The sequence below is a fragment of the Lepidochelys olivacea genome, assembly GCF_965140295.1.
Source record: "Lepidochelys olivacea isolate rLepOli2 genome assembly, chromosome: 2".
NCBI classification, from domain to species: Eukaryota; Metazoa; Chordata; order Testudines; family Cheloniidae; genus Lepidochelys; species Lepidochelys olivacea.
The window spans coordinates 163854076-163881468 of record NC_140412.1 but is presented as its reverse complement, the minus strand read 5'-3'; the positions used below and the strand labels follow the sequence as shown (position 1 = coordinate 163881468).

The 27393-nt window shown below is 42.2% G+C and overlaps 1 protein-coding gene across 1 annotated transcript in view; it reads left to right on the top strand.

Moving 5' to 3' along the window:
- Window positions 1–27393, top strand: part of FHOD3 (formin homology 2 domain containing 3) — a 627222-nt gene that overhangs the window by 73366 nt on the left and 526463 nt on the right. The window contains exon 3 of the mRNA XM_084620053.1: window positions 23911–23975. Coding sequence (XP_084476179.1) covers window positions 23911–23975 — 65 coding nt within the window. The remainder of the gene's footprint in view (window positions 1–23910; window positions 23976–27393) is intronic.

The following is a 27393-nucleotide window of genomic DNA, read 5'->3' as shown; positions in this document are numbered from 1 at the left end:
CTAGCAGGGACTGAGTGCACTGCCTCCTCAGTGATCAAGCCTTTGACTTCCAGGGAAGCAAGAACCCAGGAATGGGAATCTAACATAGGTGTCCAGTATGTCAATGCTGAGCACCACTGTGAGATTATATTTACCTTTAAATAATATATATAGAGAGAAAGTACAGACATGGATACGGTTGTAGTAATGACCTACTTACAGCAAAAAAGCCATTACCACCAAATACCCTTTGGTGGGATTTTGCCTTGTAAGAGTCTTATGAATTTGAGTAGCACTTTTAATATACAAAAATAGTCTAAGGTAGGCAACATGGGTCAGAGCAGGGCTACTTTGTTTAAATTTTGCAAAAACTAAAGTGAGCGTAGGATAAAGCCCTTGTACTCTGAATAATAGTTGGTCCTGAACCTGGGTCTGCAGGCTGCTGATCCACCCATAATACCACCTGATGGATCTACCAGTGACAGGGGAATTGGGAGCCCTAAGGTCTTATACACCACTAATGTTACCGACCAAAGGGGCCTTATTTGAGGCGCTCCAGCATCCTTGATTGTGCTGGGAACAGTATTTAAGCCAAAAAGAACAGACAAGAAATTATCTGTTGAACAATGAATGAATCCTGGCGTGCTGCTGCTACAGTCCCTATTGTCTGCTACCTGACTCCTGGCTTCATCCCTGATTCCTGACGTTGACCCTGCCCTTTTCCAGACTCCTGCCCTATGCCGTTTTCTGCTCCCTGAACCATGTCACCCTCGTTTCTGATTACTCCTGCTCCAACCCTCCTCTACGGCTCTTTGGCTTTTAACTCAGTGCTAACCCTTGGCTTCAGTGCCTGTTTTCCATCGGATCCTGCCTCCAACTTTTGGCTCTGACACCTGGCTCCTGATTTCAGACCTGTCCATTGGTCTCTGGTTTCTGAACACCAGGCTGACCACCAGGTTAGACTGCCCTTTCCCCAATCACTGGTACCGGTCTTCCACAGACCCTGATAAAAGGAGCCAAAGACCTCTCAAAAAAATCATACAAAGCAGGGCTCCTATCAGAGCTGAATTTGATTTCCACTCATGGGCACCTTTTCATGACTTGTCTACCTGTCATGAGGAATGTAGCAGAGCACTGGTCCTTTAAGGGAGTGCAAGTGGCCCGTTACCCCATTCCAGATGTCCAAAAAAACAGAAGTGGTCACTGGGAGAGAGGAAAATGATGCTGGGGAGCAATCCGTGTCTGGGAGAAGGAAGGTATGGGGGTCATCACAGACCACTGTTTTTTTAAGGGATCAGAAGCCTTGCAGAGTGGGTAAGACAAGGCTCCCCTCTTTCCCAGCCAGTGCAGACAGGTAATTGGGGTTATTAGACCCGCCTGGGCAGGATTAGGGAAGTGTTCAGGTGACTGAGTGAATGACTCAAAAGAAGGCTCCAAGCACTGTCGGGGGGAGCTACTGCAATTGAGCTGTTGAGGGAAAGAAGCCAGCCAGCACACAGCTCCAGGAAGGAGGGCTCTGCAACCCCTAAACTTTAAGGAGTGAGCTACAGGCTGGGAAGGCAAGGACTGAAAGCAGAACACACAGGAAGAGGACTGTGGAACTCCTGAACGTGAGTGGGAGAGTATACAGGCCAGGGAGGCCTGGACTGGGAATGCAGAGGCCGCAAGGGTGGGCTGTAAAACCTTGAAACTAAAAGGGGAACTGAGTAGTCTGAGTAAACTAGACTGTGAAGAGATGGGGAATATTGTTTCAAAGATTTTTCTTATGGCTGGATAGTTCTGGGGAATGCTGAGGGTTACTGAAGCAGGGTGCCTGCAGGGTCACCTCAGGCCACAAGGGGGCATCCTGCTGTGGTACCAGTCTGCCGGGAACATTCATAGAATCATAGAATATCAGGGTAGGAAGGGACCTCAGGAGGTCATCTAGTCCAACCCCTGCTCAAAGCAGGATCAATCTCCAGTTTTTGCCCCAGATCCCTAAATGGCCCCCCTCAAGGATTGAACTTACAACCCTGGGTTTAGCAGGCCAATGCTTAAAACATTTGGAGAAATGGTTTAATAAAAGTACCAGCTTCTCTAGTAATATACTTTTATTTTTGGAGAGCATGAAGTTATTGAAGCTTTACAATCAAACTAGCTTTGTATTGGGCAATTTTTTTTCTTTCATCATCATTATTAGGTTATTATGTACCTCTGTACTTGCGGTAGTTGCCATGCATTAGATGCTGAGTCTGAGTCCAACCAAGGGGAAGCCAAGTCCCCAGGAGCTCAGCAGAGCCCACTGATGTGAGATGTTTTATTACAGAAAAAAAATTCAATTTTTTGAAAGAATCCTGGAACGTTTTAGTGACGGTGTTAAAAGAAGATGATCAGAAATGTAATAGCCTGTGGTAGATATGAAGGACAGGAGCTGGTGGCGTCACTGGCTAGGTGCAGGAGCAATGCTTTGGGAAGAAGCCTGCTCATCCCTACCAATCATTGCTGCTGCAAAGACAGAGGGTTTTTTTCCCCTACGTATGTCTACACTGCAATCAGAGGTGTGATTCCAGCATGTGTAGACGTTTCTCACCTAGCTTTGATCTAGCTAGTGTGCGTACCAAGAGCAGTGAAATTACTGCAGGATAGGCTGTAGAACCCCTCCTGGGACCCTGGGTACTTTCAGGCAGCTAGCCCACGCTGCCGTGGCTTTACGGCTTTGTTACCAGAGTTAGCTTGGGTATCTGTACAATTGTTGCACTCACACCCTCCAGTTGCAGTATAGGCACACCCTGTGTGAATGACTCCAATACCTTCCTCGGCTGCTACTTAGCTTATGCAAGTGGCAGTATGATGATTTCATAGCTGCCCATTAAGTTCTGAGGAGCAGCAATGAAAGTGACTAGGGTCTTGTAATTTTGCTGCTGCGGGGGAAAGTTTTATGAGCAACAGAGGAGGCACACTGGAATTGTGTGACTGCACGCTTAGAAAGACATCACTGCATAGATTTGCATTCAGTTCACATTTGGAGAGTTGATTTCACAACATTAAAGGCTAGAAGCTTCATTTTCTTTTTAACACAAAAATTTAAAAGCAGGAGCAATCAATAGTTAAAGACCTATTCTCACCCATTACCCTATGATCCCACTGAGAGTTACCAAAAGCAACTACAGCATTTGCTCAAGAAACTTCCTGAAAAAGCACAAGATCAAATCCGCACAGACACACCCCTGGAACCCCGACCTGGGATATTCTATCTACTACCCAAGATCCATAAACCTGGAAATCCTGGGCGCCCCATCATCTCAGGCATTGGCACCCTGACAGCAGGATTGTCTGGCTATGTAGACTCCCTCCTCAGGCCCTACGCTACCAGCACTCCCAGCTACCTTCGAGACACCACTGACTTCCTAAGGAAACTTCAATCCATCAGTGATCTTCCTGAAAACACCATCCTGGCCACTATGGATGTAGAAGCACTCTACACCAACATTCCACACAAAGATGGACTACAAGCCGTCAGGAACACTATCCCCGATAATGTCACGGCTAACCTGGTGGCTGAACTTTGTGACTTTGTGCTTACCCATAACTATTTCACATTTGGGGACAATGTATACCTTCAGATCAGCGGCACTGCTATGGGTACCCGCATGGCCCCACAGTATGCCAACATTTTTATGGCTGATTTAGAACAACGCTTCCTCAGCTCTCGTCCCCTAAAGCCCCTACTCTACTTGCGCTATATTGATGACATCTTCATCATCTGGACCCATGGAAAAGAAGCCCTTGAGGAATTCCACCATGATTTCAACAATTTCCATCCCACCACCAACCTCAGCCTGGTCCAGTCCACACAAGAGATCCACTTCCTGGACACTACAGTACTAATAAACAATGGTCACATAAACACCACCCTATACCGGAAACCTACTGACCGCTATTCCTACCTGCATGCCTCCAGCTTTCACCCTGACCACACCACACGATCTATCGTCTACAGCCAAGCTCTGCGGTACAACTGCATTTGCTCCAACCCCTCAGACAGAGACAAACACCTACAAGATCTCTATCAAGCTTTCTTACAACTACAATACCCACCTGCTGAAGTAAAGAAACAGATTGATAGAGCCAGAAGAGTTCCCAGAAGTTACCTACTACAGGACAGGCCTAACAAAGAAAATAACAGAACGCCACTAGCCGTCACTTTCAGCCCCCAACTAAAACCCCTCCAATGCATTATTAAGGATCTACAACCTATCCTAAAGGATGACCCAACACTCTCACAAATCTTGGGAGACAGGCCAGTCCTTGCCTACCGACAGCCCCGCAACCTGAAGCAAATACTCACCAACAACCACATACCACACAACAGAACCACTAACCCAGGAACTTATCCTTGCAACAAAGCCCGTTGCCAATTGTGCCCACATATCTATTCAGGGGACACCATCACAGGGCCTAATAACATCAGCCACACTATCAGAGGCTCGTATACCTGCACATCCACCAATGTGATATATGCCATCATGTGCCAGCAATGCCCCTCTGCCATGTACATTGGTCAAACTGGACAGTCTCTACGTAAAAGAATAAATGGACACAAATCAGATGTCAAGAATTATAACATTCATAAACCAGTCGGAGAACACTTCAATCTCTCTGGTCACGCAATCACAGACATGAAGGTCGCTATCTTAAAACAAAAAAACTTCAAATCCAGACTCCAGCGAGAAACTGCTGAATTGGAATTCATTTGCAAATTGGATACTATTAATTTAGGCTTAAATAGAGACTGAGAGTGGCTAAGTCATTATGCAAGGTAGCCTATTTCCCCTTGTTTTTTCCTACCCCCCCCCCCCAGATGTTCTGGTTTAACTTGGATTTAAACTTGGAGAGTGGTCAGTTTGGATGAGCTATTACCAGCAGGAGAGTGAGTTTGTGTGTGTATGGGGGTGGGGGGGATGTGAGAAAACCTGGATTTGTGCTGGAAATGGCCCACCTTAATTATGCACATTGTAGGGAGAATGGTCACTTTGGATGAGCTATTACCAGCAGGATAGTGAGTTTGTGTGTGTGGTTTTTGGGAGGGGGTGGAGGGGGTGAGAGAACCTGGATTTGTGCAGGAAATGGCCCAACTTTATTATCATGCACATTGTGTAAAGAGTTGTCACTTTGGATGGGCTATCACCAGCAGGAGAGTGAATTTGTGTGGTGGGGTGGAGGGTGAGAAAACCTGGATTTGTGCTGGAAATGGGCCACCTGATGATCACTTTAGATAAGCTATTACCAGCAGGACAGTGGGGTGGGAGGAGGTATTTTTTCATATTCTCTGTGTATAAATAAAGTCTGCTGCAGTTTCCATGGCATGCATCTGATGAAGTGAGCTGTAGCTCACGAAAGCTCATGCTCAAATAAATTGGTTAGTCTCTAAGGTGCCACAAGTACTCCTTTTCTTTTTGCGAATACAGACTAACACGGCTGTTACTCTGAAACCTGTCACCCAGGAAAAACTCCTATTCACCAGAGTTGAGAGGATTTTTTAATCGCTGGTTTTATCAAGTCTGTGCTCATTGACTTTAATGAGACTTGTGCAGCTGAAATTAATGTAATTCTTTGAAAATTTACAGAGGTGATTTATTACTGTTTATACTTATTATTTATATTACAGATGTATTTAGACACTCCAGTCAGGATCAAAGACCCATTGTGTTAGGTGGTGTACAAATACCCTATAAAATAAATTCTCTATCCTAAAGAGTTTACAGTCTAATTAAAAGAAAAGATACAAACAGGTGAGTGTAGCAAACAATAGAGAGGATGTGGGAGGGAAGATTAGAACAGTAGTAAAAGGAATGCATGGTTACATAGACCACCTATATGCATCATTTGCAGTTTTCAAGTATGTGTTTTAAATTTGTAAATCAAAAGAAAATGTTAGTGAATAACAGTGTTTTACATGATAGTAGATTTAAATATCTTTTTGTCTCACTGAAGGCTTTTTGCCATCATTAATATCTCATTATTAATATTGTAACTGGTATTATTGTCCCTCATTTTGAACGTCTTACAGGGAATAAATATGTGCAGAATGATGTATTGTGTGAAGGCATTTGTTAAGCGAACTAGTAAAGGTGGTGTTATTTATGTGACATTTCATTCCATGCAAAGAAGAATCCCATAGCGAAGGTTCATTTTAAATCTCTAAATTAAACCAAGACAGTGGAGTTAAAACCCTTTAGTTTTGGGCAATGACCCTTAAATTCCTCAGTGCAGGGTATGAGATTTTTTGTAACTGATCTGTTCTAATTGGAACAAAGAAATGTGACCCATATAGATGCTCTTTTGAAAATAATTTTCCACTTAATAAAAGATATAATGTTTATATTGAGCAGAGGTGGAAAAGAAGTGGCCATTACACAGCCTTGTTTTTTTGCTAGAGATTAGACCATTGGCACTCTTTTGGTCTTTGCCGGGGAGAGATATGAAGAACAGTGGTTTCAGCTGAAGCTATTTATCAAGATACAGTTTTGAAAAACCAGTCAAGCCAGTAATACAAAGCCAATTTCTTTCAGCTTCTCAGATTATTGGCGAGGAGCAACTGGACTGATCCCCAGTTCCTGTACGCTATCAAAATGGCATTAAAATTACTGATTGTATACTCTAGCCCATACTCAAGAAAGTACTAGAGCTTGGGCTTATGTGCTTTCCTTAGCTGGGGCCTTTATGTTGAAGTTTAGTGTGTCAGGCCCTGTAACCAGAGCTCTGTATCTTCCATGATTGTGCGAATGCTGAACTGACTGAACAATATATTCCTTGCCAAAGAATTGTGCTCTAGTGACTAGGCTTTATTATTTTTGTAATGTTTCTGATCTTCACGGATATGAAGATTAATCTTAAAAATATGAAGTGAGCATAAGCCAGTGCTTGTTTTCCACAGGGTGCAAATAGTCTGAAACAGTCTAAGGGGTACATTACAATGGGTCATTAATTTTGAAACCTAAATATGACAATTTCATTGTCAACATTTTAGCAGACTAATATACTCTTCCCACAGTCCCAAATGGTCTTGCCTGGTAATCCAGGTGCCAAAATCCCCAACTGTGCCTTGCCTGACTGCCAAAATCTCCAGCTTTCCTCTTTCAACTTCTATGATACAGTTATGTGCTGTTAATGCAAAAATTGTTTGGCACATTGAAGACTTGGATTGAGAAAACAAAGTGAATTTAGTTACAAACTAAATAACACAGGGGCTGCTGCACTCATTCTACTATTTATTTGCATTTAAAATATTTTAATTGAAGATGCTGCAGAATTTCCAGTTTGCAACACCAGGGCGTTTCAGAATCAAAGAATCTTGCAGCAGAATTTATGCCCCGCTTGTGATTGAGTGCACAAGGCCTTGCTGTTAACTTCAACAGATGTTCTACAACTGACTGCCACTTTGGTTATTCTTTCAGTTGGGACTAATACCCTAAGATGGCTTTGCTTTTTCAGTTGAGTATTTGTAGTTTTGGACTACTGCGAACTATTAAGGCACACAGAGAGCTATCCACAACTTATTGGATAATAGAGCATGTCACTATATACCACAGGCCAAAAGTGCTATACGAAATTCTACAATGGATGTTTTTAACCTCATATTGTGTGGCAAACATTTTATCTAACCCCAGCCAGTTAGATGAAAGACCATGTCAACCGCTTTGGGATCCAAACCGAGGTCCTCTAATGTCAAAGGGCTAATGTTCAGCCCATTGAGCTGTTGAAGCCTTTTAATTTCCTTTGTTTTACCTCAACATAAATTTCAGAGCCCCGAGTGACCAGAATTTTGAACTCTGATCCCCTTGACACACACAAACACTCTTAGATAAGTAAAATCGGAAAAGGGAGAAATGGGAAAGAGTTTCTGTTTTGTTTCCTTAGAGCAGTAATGTTTGAAAAGGGCCAGTCCAGAGCAGTTTAACTTTTGTTCAACAATAAATTTACCCAGTACATTTGCTCTCCACCTCATCAACCCCACCTAAGAAAAAAATCCATCAATAATCAAAAGACTAGTGTCTTAGAGACAAAGCATATGTCATTTTAGATCTGGTATGTTCTATATTTTAAACAATCTCCAGGAGCAGAATGTACGCAACTTCTCTACATTGTGTGCTCATTGTTGTGTGCCACATATTCCTGGTAATTGGTTAGAACATATAATATCAGGTAATATTCAGTCATCAATAACCTAATGAAAGAAAGCTGAGAAATAAATCATTGAGGGTATGGAATAATTCAATAAGTGCCTCTCATTCACAAGTAGCTGATCGTGAATGTAACAACTAGGTGGAAGGTTACATCATTTGTCCTGTTAGAATGAAATACATTTTATTTCCTAGCATTTTAGGTACGGGAAAAAATCTGGCCACCGTTATGCCTTATTTCCTCAGTAAAGGGATATAAGCATTATAGTCAGATAACATTTAAATACAAATGTAGTTGCACACTTTGTAACTCCTCCGCTACCCCTCAAAGTATACTGATCCTTCCTGTTAGAGACATGAAGTAAGGGCGGATTCAAAGCTTTTCGAAGTCAACAGGGCTACTGCCCTTGATTTCAGCATGCTTTGGATTGGGCTCTAAATGAGGTCAGTTAATAAAATGTTCTGTAACTTCCCAGTTTTAATGTGTTGGGGTTTTTTTGGATAGGTGTTGGAGGATGTATATCCAAAGTCATGCTACAGATCTAATTTTTGCATTATATATATTTTTGAAGACTATTTAGATTCATAAATGCCTATGAAGGCCAGGATTAGTGTTCCAACAGCAATGTTAACTCTCCCTCCTTGCCTTTATGAAACCTTGGAAATTCAGTGTGGCTGAGGGGAGGCTGAGTACAGGACTAAGATGCAGAAACTCTTGAAATCTAATAGTGGCTTTGCTACTGCCTCACTAAACATCTTGTGTCTGTGGTGTGTTAGGTGGGTCCCAAATGTAGTTTTGTGTACTTGAATAAAAATTTAATTTGCAAACTTTGAAGACCTACTTGCACACTCAAGCAAACATTTTAATTAAAAATCATATAAAAAGATGATAAACATTTCATATATGTCCATTCCCATCACAGCTGATAATAAAAAATATTTGTCTGCCAATGTACCCCTTAAAAACTGGTTGCAGTTTAGAAAGTAACTATGGGTATTCTACGATAGTACCTAGCAGTGGTCTTTTGTTATGTCAAGAGATAGAGGCCTGTGTTTTGTGAATTGAAGGACCAAAGTTGTTTTCCTGATAGGATGCATATTTTATTAGATGATAATTTCTTTGTGTTAAGATTGGAACCACAGTCTTCTTAAAAGTCCAGTTGGACCATCTTTTTAACACACATGCTCAAGGAAAAATCCTCATGCTTTCCACTATTTAGGGCTATGCCTCATTGGCTTATAAAATGTATACAGAAAACTCATTACACTGAGTGAATACTTTTTGTGAAACTACTGAGTATTCCATTGCATGTTTAAAAATTTCTCTGAATTTATTAAAATACCTATTGGTGCCCATTCTGTGCTCTGGGCACCTATCCCGTGCATTTTTAATGATTGGGATAGGTGCCCAGAGCACAACATACTACAAATAGATTGCCCATTAACATCCATTAACTCCCCAACCTCAGCTCATCCTCTCCAAAATGCATGGGGGAAAAAAATGAGCAGATGTCACAACACCATAACATTAACTTTGCATTACTTAATACTTGATAAAGTAATGGGCCAGATTCTCAGATGGTGTGAATCACTGTAGCCCTATTTTTTAGCAGTAGAGACTCTGGCCCACTGTGTTGGTTTCCTCTTTTCTTTAAACTATATATGGCATGTTTAAGAGTGATCAATATGTGGTCTGTTTTAATTTTAGGAAGTCAAAATTCTTGATTAATAGTGTGATTTTATTCCCCCAGCAATAATTTGGGATTCTTCTCCATAAAAATCTATGACTATATTTATTAAAACCCCCAAACTGTTCAAAATTAATTTTTTACTAGCAAACCACATAGAAAATTCTGGAAACCACATTCATTCTGGATTATTTATTCTCCTGCATCAGTCAAGTTATAGCACTCTCAACTACCAAGAACCCTATTTGGTCAAAACGATTTAAAAAGAAAATTACAAAGGAGAAAATTGTCTTGACTATAAAAGCATTCAGTGAGTTTTCTGATGTATGAAATCTCCCACACATCATGGAGGAGCACAAATCTAATTGGGATAAGGATATAAGAAAATAAGAAAAATTGCAGGCAATCCAGTCCAAGTAGAATACCTGAAGTTCTGGATTAAACTGATTCCCAGTGAATCTATAAAGTATAAAGACATATTAGTAACCTTCTTACAGAAATCTATATGCTGTAATTTAATGGCAACATCTTACCTGTCTGCCTAGAACCCATTACAGTACTTGTGAAGTCAGGAAAATTATGAATGACTGTGCAAACTAGTGGCCAATCTCATTGAAAATGTAAATATGTTTGGCAGTCATGGCAAAAAGTTTGGAAATAATACTTCCAAATACTATTAAACCCAACCACATTGGATTTATTAAAAATAGATTGCTGTGTAGAAGTAGGCAAAGAAGAACCTGAAGTTGCTGTCATATTAGCATTTAGTAGAAAAAGAGCATGTATGTTTGTCTGGGTACACCGCAAGAAGGACAGGAGACTTGTTATGGATTTTAATCAGGCTGCAACTTTATTATATAGATGTCAGGGACTACCTGGCAGGCAAATACATGCTTATTCAAATCAATTCTCCAGGGCTTCCACCAGCACCACTTTGTTTCCATCCAGGTCCCTCAGCCAACCCATGGCTTGGACCTTACCATCCACCACCCTTGTAAGAGGGTTAAGGAGGCCTATGAGAATGGGGCGGGGAAGGTTGGCTCCCTGCCATACCAATCAGAGAAGTCCCCAACCCCTTCCCTCGTTCTGTTCCTTTATCCAGTACCTCCTTTTGAGGCCTTTACCAGGCCATTTATCTGGTCATTGGCTGCCCTCCCTATGGAATACCTGCACTGGGCATCCACCACAAGGAGGTGTCAACAATTTGCTTGGCTGCCTCCCCCCCAACCCCTCCGGGTTCCCAGACATTTCCAAATGGCCTCTTGTCTAGCAGCCTTACTGGGGAGAAAGAACCCATTGTCCCGTGTGTGATTGCCAAGGGCACCAGCAGCTGCATTGTCCTTGACCCAGTACTGCAACAACTGCCCTCCATGGAGGGCCACACAGGTTGATAACCTGTACCACTGCCATGTTGTCGCACCAGAAGCACACCCTTTTATTAGCCAGCCCCAATCCCTAAATCATCACCGCAACTAAAATGGGGAAAAATTCCAAGAAGGTCATGTCACGCACAAACCTGTTTTGTGTCCAGGAGGTGGGCCATTTTTTTACACACCATTTACCTTCATAAAACACCCAAAAACCTGCATCCCCTGCCACATCTGAGTGGATTTTTAACCCCTTTGTAATAACCATTCCTCCCTCCACAATGATACCCCATAAAATCAACTCAGAAAACTTCCCCAAACCCTCAAGTCTTCCTTCATCTCTCTAGTGACTTGTATGTAATGGTGTAGCCTGGCTATGCTGGCCGTTGCCCCTGCCAGTCAGGCACAAAACGCCCGCCCTGGAGCAACAACCCTGCAAGCAAAGTTCAGGTGCCCCAGAATAGATTTCAGTTCCTGCAGTCTGAGTTTTTTAGGCCCCAGTGCTCTCTGGAGCAACCCCGATAGCTCCTGAAGGTTATCCTGAGGGAGCCGAGATATGCCCTCCCTGGTGTCCAGCCCAATGCCCAGATAGGTCAATATAGTGGAAGGGACTTCTGTTTTCTCCTCCGCTAGGGGTACCCCCAACTTTTTAGCCAGGGCCTGAAATGTGTCCAACAGCTGAACACACTCATTTGACCCAGCTCACCCTGCGAATAAAAAATCATCCAAATAATGCACTACTTGGTTTAGTCCTGCTAACCACACCACTGCCCAGTGTAACATTGTCCTGAATTTCTCAAAAGCTGCACAGGATACTGAACAGCCCATGGGCATAGCCTTGTCAAAATAAAATTGCCCCTCAAAACAGAAACCCAACAGGTCAAAGCCCAATGGGTGCACCGGCAGTAGCCAGAAAGTAGACTTGATGTCACATTTAGCCATTAGCGCCTTAGGGCCACACGCCCTAACGATACAAATGGCTTCATCAATGGAGGAATAGCGTATGGAACATAGTGCCGGGTCTATCCCATCATTAACAGTGCCACCTTGCGGGTTTGACAGGTGATGAATTAATCGGTATGTCCCTGGGGTCTTCTTGGGGACCAGCCCTAGGGGGGAAACTCTCAAATGTGCTATAGGCAATTGATTAAATGGCCCAGCTATGCTGCCCTCCTTTAATTCTTGTGCAATCCGTTTTTGAACAATATGTCCTGTCCCAGCTACTGACTTTAAATTTTCTGACATCAAATGAATTCTATTTCCCACAAAAGGGATCCGAAATCCTGCTGTAAACCCCTCCCACAAATATGCCCCATCTTCCCTGTTAGGGTAATCCCATAGGATAACGCTTAACACATCTGGCCTAACTGGCTTGGGGCCCGTGCCCATTACACCACCCTCCGGCTTGTCCCCCTCCCCAGCTTGTGCTCTGTGTCCCAGACCCTGTTCCACCCACGCCAAACCTGCTGTTGACGCTTGCGCCACCCCCATTCCTGTTTCCTCCCTGTGAACTTCCCTTCCCGCTCTGGCAAGAACGGGCTGAATGGGTCCCAAAACATGTCTCGCAAACATGCCTGTATCTACAGGAGTTGCAAACACAACCGCCATCATTAAATGCCCAGCAAATATTATTACGTGCCTGGGGCCCCTCCTGAGCTAGTTGCGGTATGAACAAACCACTGTCTGTGTGAACTCTTGGCGCCCTTGGTGTCATCCACTCCAACCACAGTGTGTGATGAGGTGTGTCCCACCTTAACCCAGTTTGTGTTGCTGCCCTTAATCGAAACTGCTCATCCTAATTAAACCAGGACATGCCCCCAAACATATTGTGTGCCCGCCTAATTATGTCCATATACTTAACCAAGGCAGGGCTCCTCTCTGGGGAGGCCTGTAGTGTAACAGCCGCGCAGATGAGGACGGCAGTCTCCCAGTTTTCCCATGTTCTCGGCACCCTTGGCCTCTTGGGCAGCTCGCTGTTTTGCTTGCCTTGCCCCTGTTTACTGTCTGTCAACAGCTCCCTGTGCAACAGGGATAATATATATATATCCACGTATTCGCCTCTCAGGATTTTATCTTTAGTTGTTCTGAGTAGGTGAACTCCCATCAGGTCAGCCACCCCGGCATAACCATACTCAGGACTGAATGGAGGGAGTTCCGCAGAGCCCTGCTCCCCCATAGACCCCCCTGGGAGTTTCTACTGTGTCCCATGTGGTTACATGCCCTGATGGCCGATGAGTCCCCATGTGCCCAGGGGGTTCGTTCCCAACCTGGGCTTTGCTACCTTTGCCGGGGGCCTGTCCCTGTCCTGCTGCCCAAACTTGAGCCCATGCTGGGCCTACCGTGTCACCCTGTGCAGACCCATCACACCTAGCTGCCTGAGGCTGCTGTAGTAAATGCAAATTAGCTTGCAGCAGCTGTGTAAAACCATCAGTGCCCAAACTGAAGGTGCCACCCCTGGGGCGGGTCTGCCCAGGCTTCTGGATCTCCCACTCCTGGGCCAGAGTATTTACTACCCTGATAGGCTCACTCCTGTCCCCCTCAGGTGAACTCACTGAGTGACTGGTTGAGCACAATCCCTGCACCTCGCTGTGGCCCCTGCAACTGCCACCCCTTGCCAGGCTGGAAGGCCGGATACCACCTCTGCCACTCATCCCCCCAGCCCCTATGTGGTTCAGATCACACTCACTCCTGGGATCAGCATTACTGCCATCCCTTGTGTTCAGTGGAAGAGAACATCCTGGTTCGAGGTGACGCTGTGCCCTTTGGAAGTGCTGTGGAGAAAACCTCAGAAACCACTTCACTGGCCATTTGCTGCCCAACTCCGCTGACTACCCCATTAATCCACACAGCCTACCCACCTGTATGCATGGACGCTTCCCCTCAGTCATTTCCCTCCTTCAGTCCATGGGGCTGCCCTAATTTATGGCTTGGGTCATAAAACACTCCACCCTGGGCATTAGCAGCCCCCTGCCCCTATTGCAATACTCCCTTGGGTCCTCTTCCAGCCCCTGGGCTCCATTGGGACTGCCCTGTGCTGCAGCTGCTGCCTCTGCTTGTCCACTTTCCAGCAAAGGTACAGACACCTGAACAGCAACCTGCTCACAACCAGAAAGAATTGCAGCCTGATAGCCCATACATCCACTTGCAGCACGGCCGGTACCTGAAACAGCTAAATTCCCTTGCCTCCCACCTCCTCCCAATGCACTAGCATCGCTTGCCAATTTACCCTTCCAGCCTGCTTATGGGTGGAAGTACCTGAGGCAGGGGGATGCTAGTTCCCCTTCTTTCCACTATCCCCTTTCTGAGTGAGCCTGAAGCCACGCTGTCTCGTGACTGCAGTAGGGGCCAAGCAGCAGCTTCACTTGCTAAATCAACCCCCTTGTGTCCTACTTGTAATTTGCCTCTGCCTTCACATGTTCCTCTGTTATAACTTCTGACTTTTATATAAGGCATAATTGTTAATAGGATAACATCAAACTCTTCTTGGGTTAGAAAGAACAAAAAAGAGGTGCTCTCTTTCCCCCCTCTTGCTCCTACTTCTACTCTTGAACCACAGTTGTGCTGCTGCAATCAGGCAGAGTCCTCGAATACTGACAGTATGTAAACCAGTGTATAACAATGAATTGTTGCTTATCTTCAATCCTAACTATGGATTTTCCAATATATTCTTTATGTAATACATTTATATACATTTGGAACCCTATTTAATTACAAATTAAAAGGGGGGAAATCTGTGATTTTATCTATTTCCAGAAAATGCATTACTGTACACTTTGAAAAATGGCACTTCAAGTGGCTACCTTAAACCAAAGTATCAGAGAGCAAGCATTAGCTTATCAGCATTATTAACTTTATTTCCAATGGCTGACAGGCTACATTGTGCATACAAGGGGAATTCACTGCTATCTCCTCAAGAAGTCTGGATTTAAATATACGCTAAGGTAGATTTCACTAAACGTAAGTCAGTTTTTGAAAGTTTGAAGTTCAGTTTTTCTATTGACTTGCTTGAACACAGTAAGACAAATCTTATGCAGTAGGTTGTGGCTTTACTGCACATCTTTGTGATTCTAGGCAATAGTTTGTGGAAATGGATTTATTTGAAAATGGAACCAAACACAATAATTTTCCGCGCGCTTCTGAAAAGCCATCCAATACTATGGTGATGAGGGCAATATAAGAACCTATATAGACTAGAATAGCAGTCTTGGATTCATTATGAATGGAATAGGACAGTTCAGAATTCTGTAAGCACAGACTGGGCTTTGATTTTAATAGTTACTAGCTCCAAGGCAAAAAGAAGGTGAAACTTTTGAAATCTTCCAAAAGGTGAAGAAAGATATACTTTTCAAAATGACTATCCAGTTAGAAAAAGCTGATATCCCAGTGGTATTTTGTGATTTTTAAGAAAATTTAGGCTGGTATTTGTAAAGGGCCTGGTTTTCAAAGGGAGTTGGGTGACTTATGCCCTTTAAAGTCCCAGATGTAGTGTACAGATTTAAGACTTGTTTTCACAAATATAAGTGTTCAGATGTGATTTGTGGAAGTTAGAGAGGAAGAGCTTGATCATTCCCCTACCAATGTAATATTGTCCTGTTAAGATATGAGAACACAGCATTTAATTTATGCTTTCTCCTTAAAATTTTTCTTTTGTTTTCTCCTGGAAGTTCAAATTCTGCCTAGTTATCAGAGCTATGATTCAGTAGTTTGATAGGCTGATAAGAGCAAGAGAGAAGTAGCATGAAAGTAATAAATAGTTATCACCTCCAGAGGAGTGAATGTGTAGAGATTCCTTTGTTTTGATTTTGACATCTGTCATGGTGTACTCCTGCACAACTAGTGGTGGTGAGGTTGCTCTGTGTGCATACTGCCCCTCCCATCAATTTGTCCTGGTGATCAGTGGGAGCTTTGGAAAAGTTTCTCATTTATCTGAGAACAAAATTCTCACAGATGATGCATGTTGACAGGTGCTTTGTAGGCTTATTCATTCAAAGGTTAGAAAAGCACAAAACGTTTATTTGGATATTAAACCACATCGCCCTATGGAATGTCCTCTTAAATTTCTGTAAGGTGTGTGTTCTGTCGACATCCCCCAACCTCCCATTGTACAGGCAAGTGTTACGTTAAAATGGGGAGAAAATATTAACTGATTTTTTTAAAGTTATTGTCATTTAGTCTGTACTTATGGGCCTGGGGTGTGACTCTATGTTGTGGCTCTAGAAGGTACAGCCCAGAACTCTCAGTCCAGAAGGAAGTGGGGCTATGGTGGCTTTAAGCCATCTTTGTAACCTTTGATCCTGGGCTGTTCTGGAAACTGAAGAGGCTCCTGGCATAACTTATTCAGTCCTGGGGATCTGTCTAAGGGCTTGTCTTACATGGTGGGTTGGTTATGTGCTCTAAAGGCGTGTGATTCCTAAATGTGTTGTGCATTAATCGGTCTATGTCAGGGATCGGCAACCTTTGGCATGTGGCCCACCAGGGTAAGCCTATGGCGGGCCGGGCCAGTTTGTTTACCTGCCACATCCGCAGGTTTGGCTGATCGCAGCTCTCACTGGCCACGGTTTGTCGCTCCAGGCCAAAGGGTGCTGCAGGAAGCAGTGGCCAACACATCCCTCAGCTCACGCCGCTTCCCGAAGTCCCCATTGGCCTGGAGCGGTGAACTGCGGCCAGTGGGAGCTGTAATCGGCCAAACCTGCAGACCTGGCAGGTAAACAAATTGGCCCGGCCCGCCACGGGGCTTACCCTGGCGGGCCATGTGCCAAAGGTTGCCGATCCCTGGTCTATGTAGACCCTGCTGCTGGTGCACTTTAACATCGTGCTGTTTGAAACAGCACTACATTGAAGTGCACTAGAGAACCTTTAGTGTGCAGCAGCAGAGTTTACCCGGACCAACAAATGTGCAGCATGTTAGTGTGCTTTAGATATTACACTCCATCATTGTAGACAAGCCCTGAGTTATGGCAGCCTTTTGGAGCTGCCCTAAGGGCCGCTGAGCTGCCTGGAATCTCGGCAGCATTGCATGCAACGGACATGCCTTTCCTGACCTCAGCCTTGCCCTCTACGCCAGAGTTTGCAAGAGGGTCCTCAGAGGACACCTTTCTATCTGTCTCCATCAGTTCCTGCACCAAAAGAATCCACCCCGAATTGGAAATGAGATTTTTAGGGCCCCTCTATGTCACTTCAGGCCTTCTACCTGACATAAAGCGACTGGAGCAGGATGGGGATCTTACCCTGATCGGCCCTCCAACTTGCCCATGATGCTGTTCCTTTTGTGCCGTGTCATAAATATAAAGGGAAGGGTAAACCCCTTTGAAATCCCTCCTGGCCAGGGGAAAGCTCCTCTCACCTGTAAAGGGTTAAGAAGCTAAAGGTAACCTCGCTGGCACCTGACCAAAATGACCAATGAGGAGACAAGATACTTTCAAAAGCTGGGAGGAGGGAGAGAAACAAAGGGTCTGTCTGTATGCTGGTTTCTGCCAGGGATAGACCAGGAATGGAGTCTTAGAACTTTTAGTAAGTAATCTAGCTAGGTATGTGTTAGATTATGATTTCTTTAAATGGCTGAGAAAAGAATTGTGCTAAATAGAATAACTATTTCTGTCTGTGTATATTTTTTGTAACTTAAGGTTTTGCCTAGAGGGGTTCTCTATGTTTTTGAATCTAATTACCCTGTAAGATATCTACCATCCTGATTTTACAGGGGGGATTTCTTTATTTCTATTTACTTCTATTTTTTATTAAAAGTCTTCTTGTAAAAAACTGAATGCTTTTTCATTGTTCTCAGATCCAAGGGTTTGGGTCTGTGGTCACCTATGCAAATTGGTGAGGCTTTTTATCCAACATTTCCCAGGAAAGGGGGGGTGCAAGTGTTGGGAGGATTGTTCATTGTTCTTAAGATCCAAGGGTCTGGTCTGTAGTCACCTAGGCAAATTGGTGAGGCTTTTTACCAAACCTTGTCCAGGAAGTGGGGTGCAAGGTTTTGGGAAGTATTTTGGGGGGAAGGATGCGTCCAAACAGCTCTTCCCCAGTAACCAGTATTAGTTTGGTGGTGGTAGCGGCCAGTCCAAGGACAACGGGTGTAATATTTTGTACCTTGGGGAAGTTTTGACCTAAGCTGGTAAAGATAAGCTTAGGAGGTTTTTCATGCAGGTCCCCACATCTGTACCCTAGAGTTCAGAGTGGGGGAGGAACCTTGACATGCCGTGTTACCTGTTCTTTTGTAAGTCAGTTTATCTACATCTCTTCATTTTATTTCTCTTTTTGGTCTTTATAAAATACCCATGTAAAAGAGATACTGGAGGATGGACTACCAGTTGCCATTTTGAAACCTGGTCTGCCTGAAGGCTGCTTGTGTTGTTCTCTTTCTTTACATTGTTCGTACCTTTTAGGGAAATAACTGGTGTTTATTTGTTTGTTACCTTTTAAAGTTTTAATAGTAAGGTTACCTATGGACCAAAGATTTAAGAATGTTACATACACTGGCAATTCAAGCTCTTTTTATGCTATGGCCCAGATCCAGCAAAGCATCAAAACCTGTGTGTAGCTTTCGGCATGTAAATATCAAGGTGTATGAGACTACTGATGCATTTAAAATTGTGCTCATGCTTAAGTGCTTTACTGGATTGGGGCTTATATTACTTAAAAGTACTTTTTTTTTCTTTTGATGACTGGGTGTTTTGGATTTCTACCAGCCTTGAATTAATACATACTTAGTATTAAGTTAAAGGGTCAGCAGCTCTATTGAATACATACTGTATCAGTATTCTCTTTTCTTGACCTGTAACTGTCAATGAAAGGATAACAATACTACTTCATGCTTAGATTACACCTTCTGTCCAAAGGTCTCAAACCTGAAGAGTTTTTCAGGAGTGTTTTTGCCTTCCATGGATTCCAGTGAGGGTTGGGTGTGTACAGAGGGACATCACGGGTCAAAAAAGTCATGAAGTAGATATTTGATCATAGAGCAGAAAGTTGGAAGGTCATCCATTATATTTCTTGGCTTCAAAGCATGATGTACTCATTGGATAAAATGCTACTTTTATTACTGCTTTAGCCACTTACATATAGCCATTAAAAAATCAACATCTCAAGTATATTGTTCCTACAAAAAGAATACTGTTAATGTGTAATTTGAGATGCCCCATAAATGTAGGTCTTTATTATTGTATTGAATTCAAATGACCTTCATATTTCATATATGATACCGTCATATATAATTATATTTTACATTAAGCATTTACTGGAGCTAGTGAACTCAGATTTCACGTTGCTTGAAAGAAAATATTTATGGGAGAAGCCACTTGGTTTGCTTGTAATGTCATGTATTCCTTTTGCTGCTGTTAAAATATACATCTAGCAGAGTACATTTATTTATCCTGGAATAAACTTTGTTTTATCTTCTACTGAACAATACAGTCTTGTATTTATGGCAATGTTTTTTTTCTTGGTACATGATTGTGATAATAAAAACTGAGCTTAATAGCTCATGTAATAGAGCAATTAGGTACAGAAGTTTGAATGATTTTTCTTCACAATCTATTAAACACAAATATAATAATTAATTAGCAAAAAGGAAAAGGATAATTGTGACAATCCCAGGGTGATAAAATGTATCTAATTAAATATTAGAAAAATTCCCTTCTTTAAATGCGAGTTGTATACATTTCTGACATTAGGTTAAGTTGTGCCTAACAACCAGGACCCATGCCATGATTTAGCTTTTATTTTACCATAACATAATAATAATAATACAGCTCTGTGTACAAGTAGGTCTCAAAGTGATTTTAAAAGGGTAGTATCATTAGTGAACTGTATGGCATTTACTCAGTCTAACCTCAGAAGAATTAAAAACTGAATTGACAGAGGTCCTCTGATCATGCTGATCCACTCACTAAATTATCCCAGCTCCTTAGCTAGTTGTTTAAAATGAAGTTATACTCTGAAGTGTAACTCTCTTTGTGGGGGTCCATATTTGTTGTGTCTCAATAACTTACAGGTCAGAGTTAACATGCAAACTCGCACCAGAATCTGACTACTGAATGCATCATCACCAATTATAAAGATTCTGCAATCAAGTCTTAGTAGACTTTGATGATGATGCATTACTCAGACTGAAATCCATTCACTCTTCTGTAGATGTCTTGTGTGGGGAGTCCTGGGAGTTTTGCTTTTGACAGTAAAATAAACAGATACTTTTGATTAAATATTCACGGTAAATAGGCCCAATGGCCTGTGATGGGATATCAGATGGGGTGGGATCTGAGTTACCCAGGAAAGAATTTTCTGTAGTATCTGGCTGATGAATCTTCCCATATGCTCAGGGTTTAGCTGATTGCCATATTTAGGATCGGGAAGGAATTTTCCTCCAGGGCAGATTGGAAGAGGCCCTGGAGGTTTTTCGCCTTCCTCTGTAGCATGGGGCATGGGTCACTTGCTGGAGGATTCTCTGCTCCTTGAAGTCTTTAAACTATGATTTGAGGACTTCAATAGCACAGATATAGGTGTGAGATTTTTTGCAGGAGTGGTGGGTGAAATTCTGTGGCCTGCGTTGTGCAGGAGGTCGGACTAGATGATCATAATGGTCCCTTCTGACCTAAATATCTATGAATCTATGATTAATAAAACATCATTTATGCATAGTCGGTTTTCTTTAATGCCATTGTGATCTGGAAGTTTACTAACTAGGTGATATTTATATGTTAGAAAGGTTTTTAAAAGAGTCTTTATCCTGAGAAGGGCAGAACTGGGAGGGATACAATGACAAGGAACTGATCAGGAATGTCAGAACTGAGAGAAAAGGAAGAAAGCTCCCTTTACTATTCCTAATAGCTAATTTACAGTATTAGTGGAATGAAGAATGAAATTGTTATTATTTCCTGGCATTTAAGTGAAAAGCAAATAGCAGTATCTCCATGTACTGGTATCACCAACACAGCTGGTAATAATTAACCTGATGACCAGTTTCCCTTTAACCCCAGTGACTGCCTGTTGAATAAGATCATGACAAATAGAAAAGGAAGCTATGGTTTCCTTTCAACAGCAAATTGACCTTTTTTGAAACTTCATCCAATAGGCTAACCACTGATTGAAGGCGAAAAAACTATTTGTGTTTAGAAATCCATTTTGCTGGCAGCATTATTACCACATTTCAGTTTTTTAATTTTTGGTGATGTGGTTTCTGACCCTCTGCGTGGTGTACAAAGAAAGCTTATAAATTCTACAGCTGGCCTGTTTTAAAATGGCATGTTTCAGAGAAAGGAAAGAATGAATTTCCATGATTATCTTGAGCATTCATTACCTGAGTTCACTGTTTTTGTTCTCATGACTACCCTTTCTGTCCGTCTATCTTAAGTACTCACCTGGCTCCATTAGTGTGGTATCTGTTCACCAACAGTCTTCAATGCATTTCTCTTCACCCCATCCTTGTGAGGTAGGGCAGTGCTATTATCTTTATTTTACAGGTGGTGATCTGTGGCACAGAAAGACTACGTGACATGCCCACGGTCACCAAGGAGATCTGTAGTGTAGCAGAGAATTGAACCTCTGACTTCCACATCCCAAGCTTGAATCACCAACCCATCCTGCTCTCTTCATAAGGGAAAGGTCATCCGTAACTTCAAAGTATTAATAATAGTGCAGAAGAAGGAGCATAGAAGATACATTTTTTCACCTTTATAACAGCCAACATGCTGGGACACACGGTAGTAAAACTACAGTGCAAATCCAGTGCATGGAATCATATGTCAATGAGTGGTACTAAAATGAATATCTCTCATTTATTTGCCACTTTTAATCTGAAAGGATCCCAAAGCACTTTGTGAATTAGATATTTCACACAAGTCATTGCACTTTTGTGCTGGAAAAGGGCAGCTGTAGACAGAGCACAGGCCATAAAGTGCAGAAGGATATTGTGTCCAGTTGAAATTTCAGGAGTAATTTAGGTGCACAGATTGTCATTACCAAAATTGGAATTTGTCCAGAAAACTGGGGTTAATCTCCATACTATACAGAATACATGTGAGGGAATAGTATGTTAGTGTTTGGAATTTCAAAAGACCTGCAAATCTAGTAGTCTTAAAAGAGCTTTTATATTTTGAAATTTTGTTTCATACCACTGTAAAGAGAGAGCATTTGAAAACCAATGTAATTTAAAGGTTTGATATAAACCTAAAAGAAAACATATTATTGTAAGAGTGGCAGTGAATTCTTCAGTTACTAGTACATAAGTAATTCCATTCTAACCTCAGTTTTCAGCCACTTACATAATAATTCTTAATTTTTGCAGGCCTAGCATTTGCCTGAATGTGGATTTTTGTCTGGCAAATTGTACTGGGAGAGTGAAAAAAATCTTTTTTACTCGCAAAAAGAAAAGGAGTACTTGTGGCACCTTAGAGACTAACCAATTTATTTGAGCATAAGCTTTCGGAAAGCTTATGCTCAAATAAATTGGTTAGTCTCTAAGGTGCCACAAGTACTCCTTTTCTTTTTGCGAATACAGACTAACACGGCTGTTACTCTGAAACCTGTCTTTTTTACTCGTGTTTAAAATAAAACTCACAACTGTTTTGCTGAAACAGCTATGGAAAGGAAGTTGAAATATGGCTTGATGGTATTCCTTGTTGAAGAGCAGAGCCACTGTATCATCTGATGAAAAGTGGTTTGATCGATTGAGTTGTGACCCATTGAAAATTGCAATATGTCTATTGGCAGAAGACTTTGCACAGAAATTTCTCACTAAGATGGTGAGCAGCTAAGGCAGGCTTTGTAGTATGTGAGCTTGTGGCTAACTTGTATGCACAGTGGAAAGATTAAGGCTAGAATGTGACCTCGGGTACAGTCCTGAACAAGTCCCAAGAGCCACTGTGCCCCAAATGCCCTGTTGAGGTACAGTCCCATCCCACTCCTGCTCTTCTGTTTCTCTGGGGGAAATGTGGGGGTGGTGTGGTGGTAAGGGAATAAGGTAGTCTAGGCCTTGAAAGGGTACAACTTACTTCCGGCCTTGGCTGTTGAATGGGTAGGGGGTGTGTGTGTGTGTGTGTGTGTGTGTGTGTGTGTGTGTGTGTGTGTGTGTGTGTGTGTGTGTGTGTGTGTGTGTGTGTGTGTGTGTGTGTGTGTGTGTGTGTGTGTGTGTGTGTGTGTGTGTGTGTGTGTGTGTGCGCGCAAAGCCAAAGCTCTGCCCACTCCCCGCCACTTTCTTGGAAGGTAGAGTATCCAGAGATCAGGGACTGTGCTTTTGAGCAGACTGAAGATCCAGATAGATCTGTCCAGTCAGTACAGCAGATGCGGGGAGGGGTAGCCTTACTCCTGTGCTGTGTCAGTAAGACAAGGCTGCAGCATAGGCCTTAAGGAATGAGGAAGGCCTCCTTAAGCTTGTAGGAAACATGGTACATTGTATTGATATAGAAATGTGATCATGTACTTAAAGACTCATCAAAATGCATATGCAGAAGGAATGGACAGAGTTAAGGTTGTGTATGCAATCTTTAATTGAGCATTGTCTTTTTTAATGCTCAGCTATAAAAGGCATAAGTACAGCATTTCAAATCATGGGGTCCCTGGGAACTACAATAACGCAAATAATAAAGAATATTTTTTTATGAAGAGAAAAACCCTGCATCATTGCTTGGAGCTCCTTTAATGTGGGATTTCTAGTGATATTAGATGAGAGATCTCTTTGTGGTTTCAATACTCACATCAAGTTTTCCTCTTTTTTCCCAGGAGGGGCAAGAAGCACAGTATAATTCTGAGGACCCAGCTCTCAGTGAGAGTCCACGCCTGCATTGGTAAGTGAGGTTCTAAATGACAAAACAGAGAGTACTCTGGGAAACGAGTTTGAGGAATATGATGAGATAAGCTTGCTTTCTACAAAGTTAAAGGCCATATCTTGTTCACTGTACTTGAAAAAAATACCTCCCATTGATTGCAGTGGGATTGTTGTATGGGTGAAGTGAAGAGGGTTCTACTTTCATTAATAATCAGGGATTTATCTCTAGGAAATGTCAAAGTGACTAGGCATTGTGGATATGAGCTGACATTACTCAATTTGGACAGCTGTTCCTGGATCCTGGTTTGAAAATTACTCAGGGATATGTAATAATGTTGCTAATATAAAGATCCCGTATTTTCAGTATTTACAAGTCCAACATTTTCTTTTGAACTCTGGATACAGGATGGCTGTATCTAAACCTTTAATCACATTTGAGGAATTGACCCAGGAGCAAGCTGGAACATATGCAATTTTGATTGAAAAAGATGTTGATAAGAAAACAACCCAGATGGAAAGATGGGAAAGGGATTTGGACGAATAAATTGATCTGGATTAGAGGGTCTCTATATGGCAAGGCAGATATACATCTTCAATTTGTGTAGCTCATAAAGAATGTTTGTATAAATTACTGTATAAATGGCTTTTGACTCCAGATAAGATCAATCATATTTTTGCTACTAGGGAGGTGCTTTGTTGCAGGGGTTTGGGGAAAGAGGAACATAGTAGCCATGTGGTGGTTGTGTCTAGAAACTAGACAGCTTTGGGAGGAAATTATAAAAGACATTCATCTTATGACAAAATGTCAGCTTCCTAGAGATCTCCCTGATCTGCTTACTTAATGCTCTACTAAAAAATATAGCTAGTTTAAACAGAATGACAAATTAATTTATTTTTTATTGTGTGGCTTTGTATTGCACATTATTGGAGAGCTGTGACTTGTCCTCCATGGAATTGTGGCATAGTAAAATATGGACTGTCCTTGTAATGGAAAAGTTTTTAAAACAAGTACCTATGCAAGAGAAGAGCCAAAAAGAGAATAGGTATTTAGAAATTTGGTCACCCTTTTTAGCATACTCAGAGGAGGAGACCTCCGCAGCCAGCAAGCCAGAATCTTTCATAGAATATCAGGGTTGGAAGGGACATCAGGAGGTCATCTAGTACAACCCCCTGCTCAAAGCAGGACCGATCCCCAATTAAATCATCCCAGCCAGGGTTTTGTCAAGCCTGACCTTAAAAATATCTAAGGAAGGAGATTCCACCACCTCCCTAGGTAACGCATTCCAGTGATTCACCACCCTCCTAGTGAAAAGGTTTTTCCTAATATCCAACCTAAATCTCCCCCACAGGTTCTTTGAATATTAGCCTGTTCCTGAATGGGCAATGTACAGTGTAATATGTTAACCTTTTATTGTAACTTTGCCTCAGTAAAAAAGTTTCAAACATAAAATGAACAGGTTTGGCCCATATGTGATTGAGGGGAATTAATCTGTAGAGCAGGGGTCTCAAAGTCCTGGCTCACATTCCATCTGCGGCCCGAGAACCTCCCCACTGCGGCCCATGGAGAAGAAATGCATGCAGCCATGCTGCCGGCTCTGTCTGCTGCAGGCACCGCCCCCCACAGCTCCCATTGGCTGCGGGAGAGGGACAGAGATACCATCACTAGTCGCCAGGCAGAGTCAGCCATGGAGGCAGCATCATTAGTTGTCGGGCAGAGTCAGCCAGGGAGGCAGTGTCACTTTTTTTCCACAATGAACATAAACAAGTCAAAATACCAAACACAACTATCTGATGCTCACCGTGCTGCAATCCTGAAGGTTTCAACTGCTCACTCACTGAGGCCAAACATCAACAAACTGACAGAACTGAAGCATTGCCAGGTGTCTGGCAAACACTAAAAACTTTCTGGCAGGCAAAGAATTGTATAAAGTTGTATGACAGTTTTATTATTTCTAAGAAATTTGAAATAAAAAATACAATATAAACGTTTTCTTTTCTGAACACCATCTTCAGTGACATTATTGGCCTGCTGGGAGGATCTGAGGACTGGCACTGGCCCGAAGGTAAATTGGTTTTGAGACTCCTGCTGTAGAAGTTTGTTAAGAAGCACAATGGAGATTTTGGTGCTGTACACTGTGATGTTAAAACTGTGGTGCGGATACTTAAAAGTGCTTGCATGATCCATGTATCCACAGCATTTCTACGTTCCCCCTCTAGATTATGCTTCCTGGGTTGAGAAGGGGAGATGAGAAATTGCTGGTTGACAGCTAACTACTGTATTTTAGGTTTCAGAGTAGCAGCCGTGTTGTCTGTATTCGCAAAAAGAAAAGGAGTACTTGTGGCATGTTAGAGACTAACCAATTTATTTGAGCATAAGCTTTCGTGAGCTACAGCTCACTTCATCAGATGAAGTGAGCTCAAATAAATTGGTTAGTCTCTAGGGTGCCACAAGTACTCCTTTTCTTTTTACTGTATTTTAGTAGCCTGTAATATTTATTTTTCTGCATAGTGTGGCTCTTGGCCATGCAGACTGTCATTATCACCGTCACGATTTTGGAAGTACGCTGGTTAGAATATTGCTGTCATAAGGAAAGCCAATTGAAACAAGTTAATGTGTATCTTAAAATGTCCACATAGTACTAATGTGGCCTGAATGAAGTTACCCTATGGTACATTGCCTATGGCGAAGTCAGTGCATTGCAATGGGAATTTTATAAACCAATCTGCTGCACAGAAACTCATTTAAATGGCCCTTAGTGGTAGAAGCTACTACAAATGGCTAGAGTGCGTTGATGTTGTCATACCAAGACATTATAAGTGGCTTGGGTTCATAAAAAAGAATGTATTCCATAGCTTCCTTTTTCTCTCCTTCATTTCATCTCTTCCATGGTAGGTTACTTTGGCACTTTAACCATTCATATTGTGCTAGTCTGGATTCAAGAGATCATACCCTGAACACAGAACTATAGAGACATATGTTTTTAGGCTCATTAAAGAAAAAAAAAGCTGAGTAACGATTCCCTTTATTTCTAAGATTGTAGTGTTGTCTGAGTGTTCATGAAATCAGACTTTAAATACAAGTAAACTTTCTTCTTATTCTAGGGACACATTCTGAAACAGCCTTTATAAGAATTTGAACTGAGCATAAGCAACCTACAGAATTCCTCAAATGCCTCCCATTGAGAGCTGTCTCTAGACGGCATCATGTAGAAACAGATTCCTCTATACTAGCTGATTGAAGAACAACAGTGGACCATTATTAAACATATGTGCTTTGCTATTAGAGAAGAAGCAAGGATGCCAAGACTAGGATGATTGTATAAATATGAATTAAATTAAAAACAGTTTGGAGAAAGACTTGTTCTGGCTGGCTAAGGTATCTCTTCAACAGACCATTAGCACAAGAGAAATTTTCATATGTTTCCTAGAGTAACAAA